Below are 18,887 nucleotides of genomic sequence, written 5' to 3'. Positions count from 1 at the left end.
AAACCTTTTTCATAGAAGAGAGAAAACAAAAGAACAACTGGGGACAAGCCGTGTGGGAAGTTATAAGTAGTTTCACCTGCAACAATTGATTTCAGTATAAAGTAGTATCTATCATTTAGATGTGAACAGCATCTGGAGAGGGATCAGTTTCTGTATATCCCTGATCCCAACAGTCTTACGAAACTGGATCTTTAGTGGATAAAAATGATGGAAGAACTCATTGAGAGGGAAGTGCTCTCTACGGGAGAGAATTTGGGTGACCCAAGGAAGATGATGTAGTGATCTAAATAAAAACAGGGAGCTTCATAGTAGCTTTTACCTTTAGTTCTCTTTCTTCATTCCTTCTTCTCTGTTTCCCCTCCTTTTCATATCATGTGTCACCTCATTCTTTTTCTCCCAATTCAGTGCATTCAGTGTTAGTGAGAGAAATCTTTATTCATTGCGCTAATCAGCCTGTGATATTATAAGTCTCCTTCAAACGCATCTGCAGCCATAAGAATAGTACATACTCAAGCAGAGATTAAAAAGTGTCTCACTTGTCTGGTTTGTGATTTCTTAGTTTAGTTTAGTTTTATTTTCAGACGAGTTCTCAATGCTTATTTTGTGCAGGTTCTTCCAAGCTATATACCGAGATGCACTCCTCTGTATTGATATCAAAATAGCTGTGCTGCATTTTCAGCTGAGTTGCATGAAAATGTACAACATCGATATCAACTTAAGTACTACTCTATAATGATTGCAGGGGAAACAAGTGTTGAAGCTTTAGACAGAGCTGCAGTTAGATCTGTGAAAAGACTCTGCGTTGTTTAAAAGCAACCAAAAAAAGTCAGATAAAACCAGTAATTCTTAAGTTTCATTAAAGAAAGAAACAAATGCTGAAATGGTACAGTTTCATACTGCTGGAGGTTTCGTCTTTCAGTGCAGCCAGCTTCTTTTTACAAGCAGGTCACACTAGTTAAATCAGGCGCATACAATAAGCAGATTTATGCTGTCTTCAGAATTGTACATGAAAAACTCCTCAGTGCTTCGGGCTAAAATGTGATTTGCCACATTCTCTCACATGTTAAGCTTTTTTTATTTGGCATTAATGTTACTTGGCATCTTGCAGCAAGGACTTGGATAGTGCTGCTACAGGGTAGTAACCACTTAGAAAATAAAGCTTTTGCCTTTCTTCAAGCTGTAACGTTACTGTAAGTCTGATTTCTTCACAATTTTACCATTTACCTTATTTATAAGGTAGTTGTGATTTTATTTTAAAGTGGAAGTACTCCAGCACGTGTATTTTTGACTGTTATGTGGAAATTTTTTTATTTTGCTTGTATTCGGGTCTTGTGGATGCTAATGTCAACAGTGGTTGTGCTGCCCAACTAGCGGATGGGATTGAGTGGATTTTTTTCCAAATCTGTGTTAGTATAATACATAAAAGCTATGTTAAGAATGTCAGCGCTGTCATTCAGCTGTTAAGACAAGACAAATTGTGGCATTGCACTAATCATGCTCTGTGTTTCTTTTTTCTTCCCCTGACACCTGTTGCATTTTATTGTTTCATTTTGGGCCCGCCTTTCATTTTGCTGATGCTTTTTATGGGGGGTATAATAGCAAAACCTGGGCAGAATTAGTAACGATGGGATGAACAATCAGGATGTTAAAACTCCTACCCAGTTCCAGTGTATAGAACTAGGCTTTGTCCATGCTTATTGACAGATTCATCATCAGCACACCTAAACTGTCTTCAGGTAACTCAAGTTTGTGCTGCTTTGATAGTTTATCAGGTATTTACTTGCCTCTTCCTTCTCAGCTTTTCAATGAAATACAGGGTTAGTTTTTTTAAAAAAAAAAAATTGATTTTTTGGGGTTTTTTTTGTTGTGGGGTTTTCCCCCCTTCCTTTTGTTATACTGGTTAGTTTAGTAGCAGAAACTAAAATCTAGAAAGAAGAAAATTGCAAGCCATGATGTCAGTGTCTTGCCAAGCTAGATGTTGAAATTTTCAGATGCAGTGTTGCTTTTTAGATAGCGAAATGATTGCTTCCAACTGATTTCACATCATAGCAACCTATCAATTAGGATCTCAAAGCTACCTCTTAACCAGAAGTAATCCAAACACAGAAAGAGAGGGTATATGTTGCAGATACTTATGCTTTAGTATGGCTCTCTTGTTCAGTCGAGACATAAGGACATACATTTTTATAATCCTTGGCAGTAAGCTGTTTTGAAAAATTGCTAATCTTTTCCACCTCCTTTCCCAGTTGTCAAAACTATAATGATAATAACTTTCTGTATTAAAGAAGGTTAATTTTATAGTTAAAATCCTGAGCTAGAACTCGGGAGGTATGTTTCCATTACTTCTTTTGTGGAAAGCTCACATGCATTTAGGCTAAGTTGCTAAAACTCTTCACCTTATATTTTTTTTTAATCCATAGATGAGAGAAAGCCAAGTTTTTATATTCTCAGAGGAGTATTTGGCTTGCCATTTCAGTGGGGACATAGGAACAATCCAGCAGTATAAATAGAATAATTTCTGTCTTGAAAGATATGCTGAATTAAACACTGAATTACTGTTTTTATTGTTCTAATTGGCACCTTCACCTAAGGTAGCAATGCTGTGTTCATAGAATGTACAGCAGAATGTGCCCCAACCTTGCTGCCTGTAATTTTGCTTCTGCTTTTTAAGTCTTGTCTTGTAATTGCTGCTCTGTGACACTAACTGAATGGTAGATTTCTAATGTTTAAATATTACAAATCTGAACCTATTTTTCCCTCGCTCTCTATAAAAACATAGAGCGAAACTGTCGGATTATCTGAGGGAATTTTACTAATTAGAATTGCATGAGCATGCAGGCTTCTGAGCTGTCATCTATCCCATCCCTTTCCCAAGTGTTGGAGGTTTCAGTAGCTTCAGATTTCACAGTTGTCTTAAATATCTTGACTTATTTTTTGTAAGAGGTCTTAGATATAACATTATGGGGTCAAATTTTGCAGTCCTGTACGTCCAGGAAGTTTTTCTGCTTCTGCAAGCAGAATTTGGCCTTCGTCTAAAGTCTAATCTTTCGTATCCTTCTCATGCGAATAAGCACCGTTAACTCCAGCGGATCTGCTTGTGCAAGTGAGGACTGAGTTGTGGCAATGCATCTTTAGGCTGTGAGTTCAGAGATATTGGGTTTGGTGGTGCTTTTATGTACATTGGATACATAGTGGATGGGTGTTTGATTCTCACAGAATGGTTTTTTTGGGGGGGAAAATGGGAATGTTTTGAATGAGCAGTAATTGAAAGTACAAGAGCTATTTGTGTGTTACATGAAGGTAGTCACCTATAGCCCTCACTCACGTGACAGTATAACTAGAACCCTGTGAAGTCTGAAAATGCCATTTAGTTGCTAACATTACTATGGCGAAGTATGTTTGCATAGCGTGATCTCTGCTCTTCAGTTGTTGAGGGTGCTGGTACAGTCTTTGGGTGAAAATAAGAGTCTTGGGAAAGAATTCTATGCAATGCATCCTACTCCTGAAACTGAAGCAGTGGGTGTTTGTGTAGAAGAGGAACATGACACAAACGCTTGATTTTGTTTGTGCAAATGAGAAGGCCTTTGTGATGCAAAGCAGCATCCTGAAAAGGCAAATGTGCTTTTTTGGTTGTAAATATCCCAGCTAAATACTGCAGTAATTGCAAGCAGAGCTTGGCATTTTTCCTCTCTATTCTCTTCGTCGTTATATTTTAACAAGTTCTCATGAGACTATTAAATCGTCTTAGTTTTTGGAACATGTGGCCTAGCGGGGATAACTCTGTCTACAGATGCAGTGGGTTGGCAGCTTGATTTTGCATGTCTTTTCATTTCCCTCCAGATCCTGTGACCCAGTGTAACCTTTGGTCTCCCTCTGAAGGCTAGGGTGAAGGAAGTATGAGCAGGTGACTGATGATCACTGTCAATACAGCCTGCAGACAATATGGGAATTACTTTAGCAGTCTCCCACTCCCTTGCGCTCCCCCTCGTCCTCTCTTAAATGCAAATAGCAGCCTCCTCATTTGCTACTATCTCCGGGAGCCTGCCCAGGCAGCATGGCCTTTGTTGCAGTCCTGCCTATTGAAAAAAACAGCCTCAGCCCTAGGCAGAAGGAAAAATACCAAATGGGACCTGATCCCCTTTCCCTTAATGGTTAATGCTGCTAATATTTGGTCCTCTGGAGTATACAGGTAGGAAGATGCTGAGATAAAGGCCCTTGATCTGCGTGTTTCAAGAGGGCAGCCTGAAGTGGTTGGAGCTGTTTGCATTGTTATTCTTTGCCTGGTAAATATCCTTTTGGAAGGGAGTAGGGATTACCCAGTGGTCCTAAACTCATACCTGTACTCCTAGAAACTGTTTACATTGCAAGCAGGTGTGTATTTAACCTTAGCTGTGCCTTTACTGTGCAAGAATAGAAATACATTTGCTAGATTTCAGTGCATGCAGAGGCACAATGAAATTATAAACTAACATTTCTTTATGAGTTCATGATTGTTTTGTTAAATGTGTAGCTGTATGGCACAAATAAATAAAAATAGCTGCATTTTACATTGGTGTAAGCATAAGACAGAGTGTAGTGCAAAGTATTGTACAGCATGTAGTTGATATTGTTCTGCTTTCCAGGTATACAGCTTAATGCAAGTTGTCATTCAGCAATTCGGAGACAGAGTAATACTGTGCCAACATTTGTATAAAAATATTTTTATCTTATTTTAAGCCATAATTACATACGTGGATAAATTTGGCTTACATAAATAAAAGAGAGTGGTCACTTCGCACGTTGAGAAGGTGGTCCTTCTCAGATACCTAGGGATATCATGTCTATATTTGATGTATTAGGATTACAGCCAGCCATAATGAAGAGATTTCTTCTGAACTGCCCTTTAGGGATATTAGATTAGTAACCGAATTGGACAAACAACAATGTATGTAAATGTTCCTACAGCTTCAAAAACGTGGGTCAGTAGTACTCGTATTTTATAAGAAATCTGTTTGCAATGGGTATTTCCTCTTACTGTGACATTTTCTATTGCAAATACTTGTTAACAGTTAACTCTGGAATAAAAATTCACAGAGTATCAGTTGCAAAGCAGCGAGCTGGACTGTTAAGGTGAATATCGCTCATAGAGCTCAACGCTAAAACTGTTACTCAATCTTTAAGTATGTTCTTTTCTCAAGATCTCATTTCATATGTATCTTTGAGTTTTATTTTGTGTTTTATTTTCTTACAAGAAAACCTCAACATATTAATATTTTAGGAAACGAAATTAACGGGAATCCAAGAAATTAACTGTAAGCAGACCCCTACACTCCACTTTCAGTCTGCAGTAGCACTTTGTATCAGGCACTGGTGACTGACACGGTCAAACCCCTCTTGAACCCTAATTTAAAATATTTCTAAGTTGTGTCACAGTAAATTCAGAGTATTTAAGGTTAGGGTGAATCACAGGAGTTTCATCATCGAGATGAGAAAGGCTGTGGTAGAGGTAATGTGGTACTAGAAAGCCATCAAATTTTAGTGTAAAGATTTCACATTGTTTCAAAACTATTGTATTCTTTTCCCACACCTCTCACTAGGAGGGTGTTTCTATGTCACAAACTCTCCCATTTTCATCTTCTACTTACCTGTTCTGCAGCTTTTCCATCTGTCTCCTTACCAGCAGTCAGGCCAACAAAACATAATATTTGTTGGACTTTTGGACTTAGTTATTGCTTTTGCTGGCTAGAGGTGCTGCTGTAGCACAGTGCAGTACATCTTTTCACTGAGGATATGCCCTTAGCTGTAGGTTCTGCTTGGCATTCTTTCTGATGTTTTAATCAGTTCATTGCAGAAGGAATTGTTAAAGTCATCGTTATTACTTCAAAGAAGAGTGAGTTGGATGGGAAAGATTGCTAACTATGAAGTTCTGTTCAATGAAATCATATTACATCTTGCAGCTTCACACCAGTTTGTAATACAGTCACATCATATAGATATTAGATCAATTTTATATTAGGATGGGAGATTCAAAAGAGAACCATGTCCATATTAAGAATGTATAAAAATTATACTTTGTGTTTGATTTTTGGGAAGCCCTTCTTCTAAATAAAATATTAAGTCTGGATGGCTCCAGGTAGAAAAAAATCTGCGTATAGTTTTATGAATTTACCTGTCCAAATTGGCGTCTCAGACAAATGCTCATTAATGATACTTTGTCTGTCATCGGTTTCTCTTCTTCAGTGGGATGATTTTCTTCATTGCTCAAAATTGATTTGTAGCTTCCTAGAAGTAGTTGGTATATCTTGTAATTGTGGACACTGCTCTTGGAGGAGAACAGATGCATTATAGACTGTATAATCTGTGAAGTATTTTGAAGACCTTCTTGATGAATGTCACTTTATAGATATCTTATTATAATGAAAATTGTGGGAAGCATTGATAAGGTGAGTGGGTTAATTATTTTTTTATTTTTATTTGAATGTTTTTCTTATAGGGAAGTCCCTCTAAAATAATGAGTATAGAATTCTCTCGTGGTCTTTGAAGTTAAATAGTATCATGCCAACCACAAAAGTTCAAAATATCCAAGTATATTTATTTTGCGATGTGTATTGTGCACTACATTTTTACTATTTTTTTAAGCCTTTGGAAAAGTTGTTTTCCATCATTCATTTTGAGGTTTTTCCCCCCCTTCCCTTTTGTTTTTGTTTTTTTCTCAGTTTCCATTACAAAGAGCAGTGCAAAAATCCAATCTTCCCCTTCCAAAGTGACCCGGCGTTCAATGCAGTCTCCACAGAAACCTGCTCCAGTACCAGCGCACCGGGGCAGGAAACCAGGTCGGGGCAAACCCCCTGGACAGTCTGCAGTTCCCAAGAAGGGCAGGTCTCCTAAAAATATTCCCCTGACAAAAAGCACCTCTCATACTGAAAATCTTAAAACAAGGAAAAAAAGTTTAAAACCTGGAAAAAAGGTTAGTCCTTATCTACTACTTTACTTTATATTGCAGAATTTTGTAGTGGGCTTTTTTATTATTATTATTTAATTTTCTGTCTTCTCTTCAGCCTTCAGGGCTTTACTGTTTTCAATAATTGATTACAAGATAAAGTCTAGAATAGCTGTTCTGGAATATTTCAGTGTAAACATGTGTGGATTTTTTTATTCCAGAATGAGATTTCTAATTTATTTGAGTGGCTTATTGGTGTTGAAAAATACTATTCTGGAATAGCCATTTCCAGTAAAATTACAAGAGCCAGGGAAACCTTTAGGATTTTTAGTCTAGGTTGTTTTGTTACTGAACTATATATATGGTTTGCTTAATTTTTTTTATTTTTTTTTTATTTTTTCATTTTGTGTTTAGGAAGAGTGTCTGGGACAATGAGAGTTTTGTTGCAGAATTTAGGCATCTTAATCATACAGCTGGATTTGCCAAATGAATCTCTTAGATAACCCATAGTCCTGGAGGTATTAGTATGGAGCAGGAAGCTTCTTTCCAGGCAATACATTTCCCCAGGTATGGGCCTAATTTTGCCCTGATCTGAAAGATGTGGTGCCTTCCTGCCTTTCTCCCTGCCAAGTTGATCAGACTTGGACTGTTGACAGCTGCCTCAGGCTGCAGCTCCTCTGGAGCTGTTTAACCAGGTACAGATCAGCATCTTCCCCTTCCTTCTCATTCTCACATGACACCAACACTGTGATCTCAGAGTGAGCTAGTTAGGGAACTAAACTTGTAGACAGCTAGCCCAGCATCCCTCCTTCTTACTCTCTTCATTGTCTGCTCCAACACAAAAAAGCACAAATGCTGTTGCAAGGAACGATAGGATTGCAGCAGGGCAGATTTAGATGAGTCTTGAATTGTTGTGGAAGTACATTCTGTTTTCGGAGGCTTGCTAACCCACTGCAGGCTGTCAAAGAGGAGTAACAGTCCTGCAATCTCTTTTCCCAGAAAATTTGTGTCTGTCCCTGTAGTCCTCCCTCTTTTGCGTTAGCAGCAACTGGGAGTGGGGAGCATTGTTTTGGTTGTGTCGTGTGCCATCATCCACCCACCCCCAACCCCTACCAACCTACCCCCCACCAAGTTTCAGAAGGTGGAATTTTAGTTTTTTTCTCCTCCAATCTGGATCACTGTGGGATCTGTTGCTAATGGTGTGTGGGAAGGGGGGGAGTAATGGCACAGGTGGGACTTCTCCCTTCAGTGATAGTGCAGATCAATGTGAAGTGCTAGTGAAGTAACATTGTTAGAGCATACGGAGCAGGCTGTGGCACAAAATTGGAAACAGGCATTTTGTTGAAACAATGATCACAAGATAAGAAATTATTCTGGGGATTGGAAATAGAAAGCCGAACAATGTCTCCTCTGCTTCCTACCCCTTCTAGTCAGGCATCCAAATCAATAGGCTACTGATGCAAGAGGTCTTCAGTGTTATCACTTGCTTGGTGTATGGAAGTGCACAGAGACAGAGATTAAAGAGGAAAAAGGTGCCCCCATCCACACTTAACTGGTGGATGAGGTGTTCTCCATAAGTCTAAGGGGGCTTTAAAACGAGAACACTGAACATAGGACTTTAATATCTTAAGGATGTACTCAGGTATGGCAGGGTGTGGGCTTTCTGTAAGAATTCTGTTCTGTCTCATAAAAAAGAATTTGAGAGGCTTCGTATATCCTTAGAAAGAAGAGTTGAAGGCATCTCACCCTTAAAGGAGGCTTCTGGGCTCTAAATGCTGGGTGTCTGAAAATGTCTGCTCAGAGCACTGCAGTTAGCACCTAGTCTTTGTGAGGTGCTTTGGGGGATTTGTGACGGGAATGGTGGATTCCTGCTGACACTCCCTGTCTTGAGGCAGTGAATCTTGAGGCAGGTACCCCTTCGACACACTCCTGATTTCTTGTGAGACCTGGCAACGGGTGGATGAAGTGCTCAGGGACATGGTTTAGGGAGTGTTAGGAATGGTTGGACTCGATGATCCAATGGGTCCTTTCCAACCTTGTGATTCTGTGATTCTGTGAGAGAAAGCTGGCTATGTAGTAGTTCAAAATCTGTGTATTTAGGGAGATTGGTCTATGCCTTATAGACTGTAGAGTTGTTTGACTTTCTTTGCAGCATAACAAACTTAAAAGGGCAATGCTTATTCATTGTGCAGGTATTAACTTCTGTTATACAGCTAGGAATGTTTAGCTTCTGTGTCATTTGTCTCTTTTATTTGAAAGTTTTCTAAGCTTCTCTGTGAGTATGAGATACGTGTTGGGTTCTGTTTTCCATTTGTCTTCCCTAGTTTGCCCTGTATGGTTTTACTCTGTCACAATGAAGACATTTTTACATCTCTTTCATTATTTTTAGAAGTACACTTTGCATAACAATGTAAATAATTTCTTCCAGAATTTCTTGAGGAAGTGCCTTGGTCTAAGTGTGGATCACAGCCCCAAATTCGACCCCACTTATGTGTCAGGGTAAAGCCTGTGAAGTTGGCCATGTGATGCCAGACTGTGAGCGGAGCACTCTAAAGGAAAACGAAGCTGGCATGCTATCCCAGCTGGCAAGGGCCAGCTGGTGACACTCTGACCAAGCAAATGCGCTAGGCCCTGCTGAGAACATGGGCTACCTCAGGAAACAACATGGCTTTGGGACTGCAATTTTCTGCTTGTCATTTGGGGTTGCAAAATGAGAACCTCAACTGAGCAAGCATAATGTGCTGTATTTCCAAAACACATGCTCTTTCCTCCTCTGAGGGAGGAGGTAGGAAATGGCCAGCTAGCCTTAGCATGCTTGTGTAGTAAGACAGCTCCTCTGTCTTACGGTTTAGTGTTTATAGATTTCCACGCCTGTGTTTCTTCCATTTTATCTTCTTTCCCCTCAACTTGACCACCCGTATTTTGCAGTGTGCTGACAGGTAACTGGACCCCCAAAGAGTCCCTGCTCCAGAGATGCCTTCAGGAATGTCAGACTTAAGATCAAAGGCTCTAGCTTCCCAAGTGCATTGCTTTTGTCCATATTGAACATAGAGAGAGAGCATTCTCTCAGCTAGTGTTAAGAAACGTAGGCAGTTCTGACAAGTAATGCATCACTACTTTGTTCAGTGTCTGACCTGAGCCAGCTCGTCTCATTCACCGTGCAATGCCAAGCCTTGGCAGTCTATTCCTTATGTTCATGATGATTCCACCTAGTGCCATATAGTCAAGTAGTTTATCCATTCAAATCTGTATTCTCTGAATTGTAAGGGACACAAATTTCTTTTAACGTGCTCTGTATTTCAGAAGAGAGTTAAATTGTTCTTTATAGGTGTTGTGAAGAAGTTAAGCACTGCTACTGTTAGGAATGTGTGTATTTTAATTGCTTTCTACATAATTTTTAGTATGTTATTTGGAAAATATGCTGCTTCTGAAAGTGCAAAGATGAATACTGCTAAATGCAAGCAGGCTTAGCTTCCATTAGCAACTTGTCTGAATTTTCAGTTCACAGTAGATGAATTTAGCAGTAGATCTTTAACATGTGAGTGGCCAGATCTCTGCTAACTTCAGCACTATCAAAACATTGGGTAATCTTTTATATTCCTAATTTTTTTGGTAGGTTAGAGAATGAGGACATAATCTGTTCTAATGCAAGAATAAATGGCAAAGGAAGGAAGAGGTGTTGAACTTTCCTCCAATCAATTTTTTTAAATTTCTACATATTTTCTTAGTATATAAAAGCACATTAGAAATGCCTGCCTTGTGAACGTCTATCTTCTTAACCTCAGTCCAAACCACAGAACAACAAAATTCTCCTTTCTTCGGGTGGAAGGCAATGCACCTGACCAATTCCTAAATCTTTGTGCTACAGACTCTGGTTGTCTGTCATATGAAAAGCTGCAAATAAGTTTGGTTTGGGAAACAAAAAGGTTTGGGGAACCTACATGACTGGATCGAGAATCTCAGCCCCTTTGAAAAAAAAAGCAATAAAATGAAAAAATAAAGCAACATTTAGGCACACTGTAAAAATGACACCTAAATATGACTCAGGTTCTATGTGGGAATATGTACACAGCCCAGCTAACTGACTTGAGTTGTGATAAACCCAGGTGATTAAAAGGGTATGAATGGGAAAAATAGTGCGAAGCACCTCTTCTGTGCTTCCTAAGATTTGGAAGGGTCATGGATTAGTATATAAAGGTAGTTCTTCTCCCACATTTTAGTTAGAAATGAGTTCCTTTTTAAGTCGTTTGTGTTTCACTGCCTTATTTAAGTAAATGTAAATGCAAACTGACAGTTCCTGGTCTTCCTTTCCTGGACTTTATCTTCTCTGCCATGTATAGTACTTTTGCAGTAAGGAACCACATGCATTCATTAAGATCATAACTGATAGCAGAAAGATTTGCAGACTCCTTAAAAAACATTAAACATTTTTACTCTGTTTTATTTCTCTAAACAGAAAAAAGTCTTGCCGGAACAACTGACTCCTGCATCACCTTCTCCTCATTCTTCTCCTGAGGGAGACAGTGGCACTACACAGATACTTAAAGATGGAGTTAGTTTGTCTGGTGCAACTGCAGCAGTTATGTCCACAGGTAAAAGACAAATTTAAAAAGTAATGACATTTTTAGTGTGAAATGGCTTCCATTTCAAGCAAGCTAGTAGTGTCATTTTATGGAAAATGTTGTGCAGTCTTATTACTGTAAATCATTATGTAGCTACCTTATTTTTTTAAAGATATTTGTAGGTGCCAGTGTTACTTTGCAGAACTAGAATTCTGATGCCTGCATTACAGCAAGATGTATTGGAGCACAGAGGCTTTTGATAGATGTGCTAGACCTAGCAGTTTGTTCTTGTCTGAAGAAGGAATCTGCACGGTTCTTTCATGTCTGTCCCACTCCTTAATGTATGAAATGGGAATAGATGTAGCTAGAAACTCATATGATGTACTGATATCGTGCAGACTGAACTGTAATATAACAAAATGGAGATTTTATCTCTGTATAGTCTTACATTAAAAGAAACAACTCAGACTGTTTAATCCAAGTAAAGCCAATCAGAGGAAATACATTCATCCTCCCCCTTATGTTTGCTTGGTTTTGAAATATAATGAAATGTATCTTGAAAAGGGTGGACAAAAGAGACATAAGCCAGTTAATGAAGTAACTCATTGAGGAACTTGTAACCCTGTAGTGAAATAATTTGTATGTTGTCAAGTGAAATCTCAGAACTTTCTAAAGACTCCATAGATTTTTATAGTTTTGTTTGGGGTGCTTTTTTACATTTAGAAACTGTTTTTACAATAGAAGTTGTTAGGTTCTTCTCACTCCCAGCTTCAGTCATGGATGAGGGGAATACATCTGTGTGTTTCCTAAGAAAAGAAACCTTTCAGGATGTAGTTGTTGTGCCCGGACAGAAGATGCCATGAAAACTGGTTTTGCTGATGTGTGTCTTTATTTGTACTAATAGTTTTCCTCCAATTGCAGACATCAGAGAGTGAGTAGATATGCATGAAAACATAATATCATTAAAACACTTAGAGACAAACATTTCATTTTTAAAACCCCAGGTTTTTAACTAAGCCCAAATTATACTACAGTTCAGAAAACGTCAGTCTTTTTTTATAACAGAATGCTTAAATTGTCTGCCTAATCACCACAGAGGCACATCTTTTCATTAAGCAGTAATAATGTCTTAGGTGCATTCCTGATCATGTGACAGTCAAGACCAAAAAGAAAGAAAATAATCTTCATTTACAGCTTTTTCACATGCTTTTCTGCCTTGCCATTCCTTTTGAAAGGCAGCTTTGCACAGTCTGTGTAAAAATTAATTTCCAAAGTCCTATTTAATTGTTTTGTGCTAAGCTTTGAACCACCTTATAGTGTTTCTAGAGAAGTAGGTTTATTATTTTATTTAGCAGAAAAAGTGAAATTGCAGTGCAGAAGTCAGACGTGAGTGGTTCAGGGCTTCTGAAGGTACAGACCAGGAAGAAGTGGGTTTAAGACTCAGCCAGGAGAACCTTGATAGAAGACAGAGCACTTTTTGCATGCTCAGAAAGTATGTATGCATGTGCAGCCTCCTACAGTTTTCCAGTACATCTTTTCTTGAAGATTAAAACTACACAGACAGTTTGCAGTTCTAAATAGGAAAGGTGTCTTAGTTTCTTGGCAGTAAATATGTCTTGTTCTTTTCAGTGTGTGTTTATGTCAACAAGCATGGAAATTCTGGGCCTCACCTGGATAAGAAGAAGGTTCAGCAGCTTCCAGATCACTTTGGACCAGGTCCTGTCAATGTGGTACTTCAGCAGGCTGTACAGGCCTGTGTGGATTGTGCCTACCAATCCAAAACAGTCTTTGGATTTCTGAAATCTGGCCATCATGGAGGTGAAATGATAACTGGTATGTGAAGATGCTTTGCTTCTTCCGTTTCTTCACTTGATTGTGAACTTGAGGTAGGGCAGAAGAACCGAAGTAGCTGCAATGAGTTTATATCACTTTTGTAACTATGTAGACACAATCAGAAACAGCTGACTTTACTAAAAGAATCTTAGTAGTGTGTGATTTATCTCACTCTGGGTCCAGGAGGATTTGAACAGTTCTTTAAATTAAAATTTAGCAATATCGATGTTCAATTACATCTGTGCAGTACAGTTAGATTCTTATACTAAGTAGAGCTCGTGCACCTCATTAGCAGCTGTAGCCAAACATTTGTAAAGTAAACTCAGTACAAATGAAATACCAGCTTTTTTAATTAAATTAATTTTCATATCTTATCCATATGTAGTGTTAGTGCTCTTAGTGACTTAACCAAGTGATTGAAAAGTTTCAAACTAATCTGTTTAGCTTTCAGGCAAGTGATTCCACGTGTTAAACTTGCTACTTTTTCCCTTCCTCTGTTCCAGATTTGTAGCAGTATCTTAGGTCACCTATGTCCCCTATTATGGAATAGGTTTATTTCTGCTAGGTATTAATGGCAGGTCTACAGATAAATTATCTCTATGTCTCAAACTGAATAGGTGCTGCTTAACATGTTTTTTTTCTTTCTAGGCTAGGAAATATTCCGTATAGCAGTTAACTCATCAATTCCATCACTGGCAATAAAAAAAACTTTATATTACTTTAATCTCCATACATAAATACCAGGTGTAAAAGATGATTAGTGGAATGCAGGTTCAATTAAATCCTCATAAAGATGTTGTTGTCTAACAATATTTAGAAAGCAGCATCCCGACCTGCGTATGGCAGGACGTATAAACAGTACACCTTGCTTATGTGTCCCCTTGGGTTTGTTCACAAAACGGGTGCTACTTCTCTGCTGTGTACTAAAGGTTTAATGGCACTGTATATGTGTGATTTTGGGACCCATGGTGCTTTATTTTTGCAAGATAATGAAAGTTTATTAATTATTAATGCCTTGCTGTACTTAATTTAGACAAGTCAGTTTTGCTTGAACAAAATGCATGATGATGTGCATTGCTAGTATTCTGTTTGTGATTGTTTATCACGAAGGACTAAATCGTAAGTCAGTGGCATATCTGGGCCGTGACTGAGGAATTGAAAATAATCATCTCACAGAGGAGAGAGAAATTTAAAAATCTCTATGTAGTTCTGGCTTGTTTGTGTTCAAAAATTCTGTATAAAAAGGAATTACTGTTCTACACCTGGCTTCACCCCAAGGCCTGGATTCAGAGGAACCTGACAATGTGGATTGCTCCTGAAGCAGAGTCCTGGCACAGATGATAGAGGGCCACAAGATCCCAGTGGGTTTCTGGTGTTCTTGAGCTCTTACCTTCTCTTCAGCTTGTCAAACATGTCGCTGAGAAGCGGTTGAGCAAACATGCAATGTCATTTTGTCAAAAATTTGTGTCTAATGTATTTTGAGATGCACAAAGTACGACTAATGTTTAGCACATTACAACCAGCTGTGCATGTGAACAGTAAAGAAGAGGAAAGCTATAGGAGAATAAAACGAGGAATTACAGATTGAAATTGTGCTAAAGTTTTCTTGTAGCTTTTGTTTGAAAGTAGTTTTGGAGTGTGGTTTCCTGTTTTGCTTTTTTTTTTAGACTGTCAAGAAAAAAAAAATATCGTGTGTTGCCGCTGAGAATAAGCAAAGAAATCTGAATCTTTTGTGGGCTGATAAACTTTCATGATGAGTGTTATACCTGCCGTAGGAGGAAACTGTGTGCTGATGAGGACGTGGATAAAATTATCTTGCTATAATACATGTGAACAATTAGTGGGTTCTTTTGGTTTAGCTGCCAAAGAAAATAATTGTTCTGAATGGAATTGAATTTAGGATTTTTCCATCTTTTCTTTTTCAAACAAAAGCACAAACTGTTTGATGCATAAGGTTTCAATTCAGGCAAATATAACTGAAAGGAAATTAAAGACTTAATTAGTAAGCCCACTAATGGTGGTGGTGGTGTCAGTGTCAGACCGTTTTTTTCCCTTGTAGTGTAGAGACTGTGGCATTTGGTAGGATGAAATAGACCAAGGCTCAGATAAATCTTCTCAAGCAGAGAATTAAAATTGGACTCTTGGGTGAGTTTCTTCTCTATCAGACAAACACATTTATCTGATAGTTTAGAGAACTCAGTCTTTCTCCTAACTTAAACCTGGTGTTTAAAATATACTCACACAATGGAAGGTGAAGAAATGAGAATGACTCTTCATCCCAGGTGCTGGGATTGTGTACGCAAGCTCCAGTCCCTGTTAATTTGTCATTAAAAATTCAGGTTATTGAATTTCAGAAGTACTCCTTTTTATTTTTCATCTGTAACATTCAACTGGGAAGAGAATTCTGTTGTCCCCAGGCAGAGCAGACAGTTGAGCCTAGGGATCTGAATCCCACACCCTTGTTTGGAGTTTATATGGTTTCCTTCAAGTGTTCAGAGCACAAGGGCACTCTGTTTGCACTGAATATTTATTTGTGGACTTTTACCATGGTGTGTCTTGCTGGGGCAGTCACATTGCTTCAGCTGTTTCTTGCTTTACCCTCCTGACAACTCTTAAGATAATATTGTTCTTTTCAGAATGAGAAATTAAGGCATGGAGAGTAAGTAATTTCCCCAAGGTCATATAAGTAGATCTGTAAGGCTATTATAAAACATTTTAAATTTTTGAAGTAGCTGTCCAATACCTTGATATAAATTTTTCAGGAGATCAGTCTGTACTAGGTCTCACAGCCCATTTGCTCTCCAGAACTGCTTGAGTTCCCAAGCACAAATTTGCCTTTGGAGACCTCTTCCCCAGACAGGAGGTGGAGGAACTTGTGTCTGAGCCACATCTGAGGCTGTGAATCATTAGCATTTCATTTGAATGTTGGAGCCTGGGAAAAATGAATGGGCCATGGAAACACATGGGTCTGGGACTTATCCCTATAGCACTGACTCTTAAACTTTGAGCACTTACATTGGGTCAGTCTGTCATGAAAACAGATGAGAGAGCAGCACGTTGTTGATGCTAGCTAGTTAACTTGCATTAAATCTAATCAGAAGCTTCTGTGCATCAACAGCATAAGTAATCGACACTTCTGATTTCCTAAGGAAGCCTACAGTATGTGTTCTCTTCAGTTTTATGTATATAATCTGTCTCTTTTGTAACATGATATGGAATGTTCCCTAATTCAGATCTGTCAATGAAGGCTTTCTTGTAATTTCTGGGTTTGGGGGGTTGTTTTGTTTTGTTGGGTGTTTTTTTTTAAAGCATCTGCTACCAACAAAGTGTGATGCTTTGAAGCTCTAGTATTGTTTGGAAACTTCTGTTAACAACAGAAAGCTGCATGACAGGCTGAAAACCAAGAAGGCAAATTGATGCCTAAACCTGATGTTTATGCTGCTTCTTCCTAGCTGTAAGATTAAATTACCAGTTTTTTCCTGCTTTGTCACCATGTCTTTCAAATCGGAAGTTTCAGCTAATATTACAGTAATTATTCCTGTATTGGTAGAATTGAGTCTTTTCAAAATCTTCCTGATTTTCACAAAAAAGGAAAATATCATCAGCTGCAACACCGTTTTTGGGAGGGCAAGGTAGGAGGTCAACAAGTAAAAGACATAGGCATATGTCCATGGCTCTTTGTAATCACTCAGTTTAAAAGACGCCAGATCCATTTGTGGCTGTTGTGGTATCTCTGTCACCTCGCTCCCGTTGAAATAAATGGGAGCTTGACTGCTGTAGTGTTGACAGCAGGATAGATTCCTCTAGTGGTAAAATAGCAAATGGCAAAACAGTTTCTGTAGTCAGAATTTCGATGGTGAGGGATGCCAGCACATTACTGCAGTATGTTCAGTTGAGTTAGAAACTAAGAAAAATATTTTAAACTTGTTTGCTTCCTTTCCTTTTATTTTTACTTTTTCTTGTTGTTGTTAGCACGTACAACAAAGGGCCTTTCCTGTATTGTCTCCTGCAAATACATGGAGGACAGGTTGCTGTTCTATAAGGAAACAACAGAAATTACATGTAAGGCTTTGGTGATCCAGGAATATTTCGAGTTTTGTTATGCTGGTGTGATTCCAAGATTATTTATTGAAGTCAGCTCCCATAGAGCAAATTTAAACTGGCATGGATCCAATGGAAGGTAAAACCAGTCCTTTGGATATAAATTTGTTAAACTGCCAGAATGATTGTTTACTTCTCTCATGTCTTGTGTGGTTCAAATAAAATCTGAATATCTTCTCCTCTAAGTTAATGATGGTGTTTTACTCTACTTCATGATGCTTGAGGGAGTGTTTGACAACATCTTCTTATTCACAGCTTCCTTTGATGGGGAGAAACACGCCATCAATCTTCCTTCTGTAAACAGTGCATCGTTTGTCCTGCGCTTCTTGGAGAAACTCTGCCACAGCCTGCAGTGTGATAATCTCTTTAGTAGCCAGCCTTTCAGCCCTTACATGGGATGTGCACATAGTCCTATGGAATATGATAGGAACAAACCAGGTACTGTTAAATAACAGTTGTCCTCAAGCATATTTTTGAGAAGTGTGGCAACTTTATGAAATGTAACCTTTTAATCTGTCTTTCTATGACGTGATTTGATTGAAATGAATATGCTCCAGTTCTTAGTGAATTGGTTCTGGTATGGTAGTGCTTTGACAGGATGGGACAGCTCATACCACATGTGCAGAAATCATTTTGTTCAGCAAAGTCCTTCTGGTAGCCAAGCCAGGAAACATATGTATTGTATCACTGTGATACTACTAAAAGGACAAGCTCAAAACTTCACATTTCATTTGTTAAATTTATGTTCAGATCATAAAATAAACTTGCAAAAAGATACTGCCTTACATGAGGGGGCTTGCCCTGAATGGGATTCCAGTCTAGCCCTTTCCACAGCAGTAAAAGGTCTTTCCTTCCTTCTTTATTCACTTTACTGCGTGGTTGCTCCAAAATTTTTACATTCTACTCCATACAATCCAATCGTCTAGTAGAAAAGAAGGGGCTTGCAGGTCGCTGCTTATGATATTTTGTATGAGGCGAATTTCTGTCTGATGCACTGGGAGCGTCGAGTAAGTGGGATATGAAGTGACTTGCGCAAAAGACCCATTGGGTTGTTTGCTGGGCCTAGTGCTACCCATGCCAGCCCGAGGGTTACCAAGAGCTGCAGCTGAGAAAACCTTGACATCGGGGCAATTTCAGAAGATTCACATTGGGTGTGAAGTTTCCTTACAGCTGTCTAATAGCTGAGTCTGTCTTGCAGGTGCTGCTTGAGAATTTCCCCCCCTCCCTTTCCAGTGGAGAAGTTATGTTTATAATTCTGTCTGTCATATGAAAATCATTAGTTTAAACTATTTTCAGACAAGTAGCCAGGGTCAGGGTAATTTCGGTGATGACAGTATAAAGTAAGTTGTACTTCAGCTTTCAAAGTCTGTGTCAAAGTGAGTGAGTCTGTGTGACACCACAAACTGAACTGTAACCTGGTGAACAGCTGATGTATGTCATTGCTTTTGTCCCTTGGATTTTCCCCATGAGTG

The 18,887-nt window shown here is 38.7% G+C and overlaps 1 protein-coding gene across 5 annotated transcripts in view; it reads left to right on the top strand.

The window, feature by feature from the left end:
* Window positions 1-18,887, top strand: part of SCML2 (Scm polycomb group protein like 2) — a 74,331-nt gene that overhangs the window by 45,149 nt on the left and 10,295 nt on the right. For all 5 annotated transcript variants that reach the window (XM_054056307.1, XM_054056306.1, XM_054056305.1 and 2 more), the window contains 4 exons: window positions 6,696-6,946; window positions 11,376-11,511; window positions 13,111-13,314; window positions 17,671-17,853. In XM_054056307.1, coding sequence (XP_053912282.1) covers window positions 6,696-6,946; window positions 11,376-11,511; window positions 13,111-13,314; window positions 17,671-17,853 — 774 coding nt within the window. The remainder of the gene's footprint in view (window positions 1-6,695; window positions 6,947-11,375; window positions 11,512-13,110; window positions 13,315-17,670; window positions 17,854-18,887) is intronic.

This window comes from Cuculus canorus, chromosome 1 (assembly GCF_017976375.1).
Source record: "Cuculus canorus isolate bCucCan1 chromosome 1, bCucCan1.pri, whole genome shotgun sequence".
Taxonomy (NCBI): Eukaryota; Metazoa; Chordata; class Aves; order Cuculiformes; family Cuculidae; genus Cuculus; species Cuculus canorus.
The sequence above is the reverse complement of the archived record's forward strand: the minus strand, read 5'-3'. Positions and strand labels throughout refer to the sequence as shown.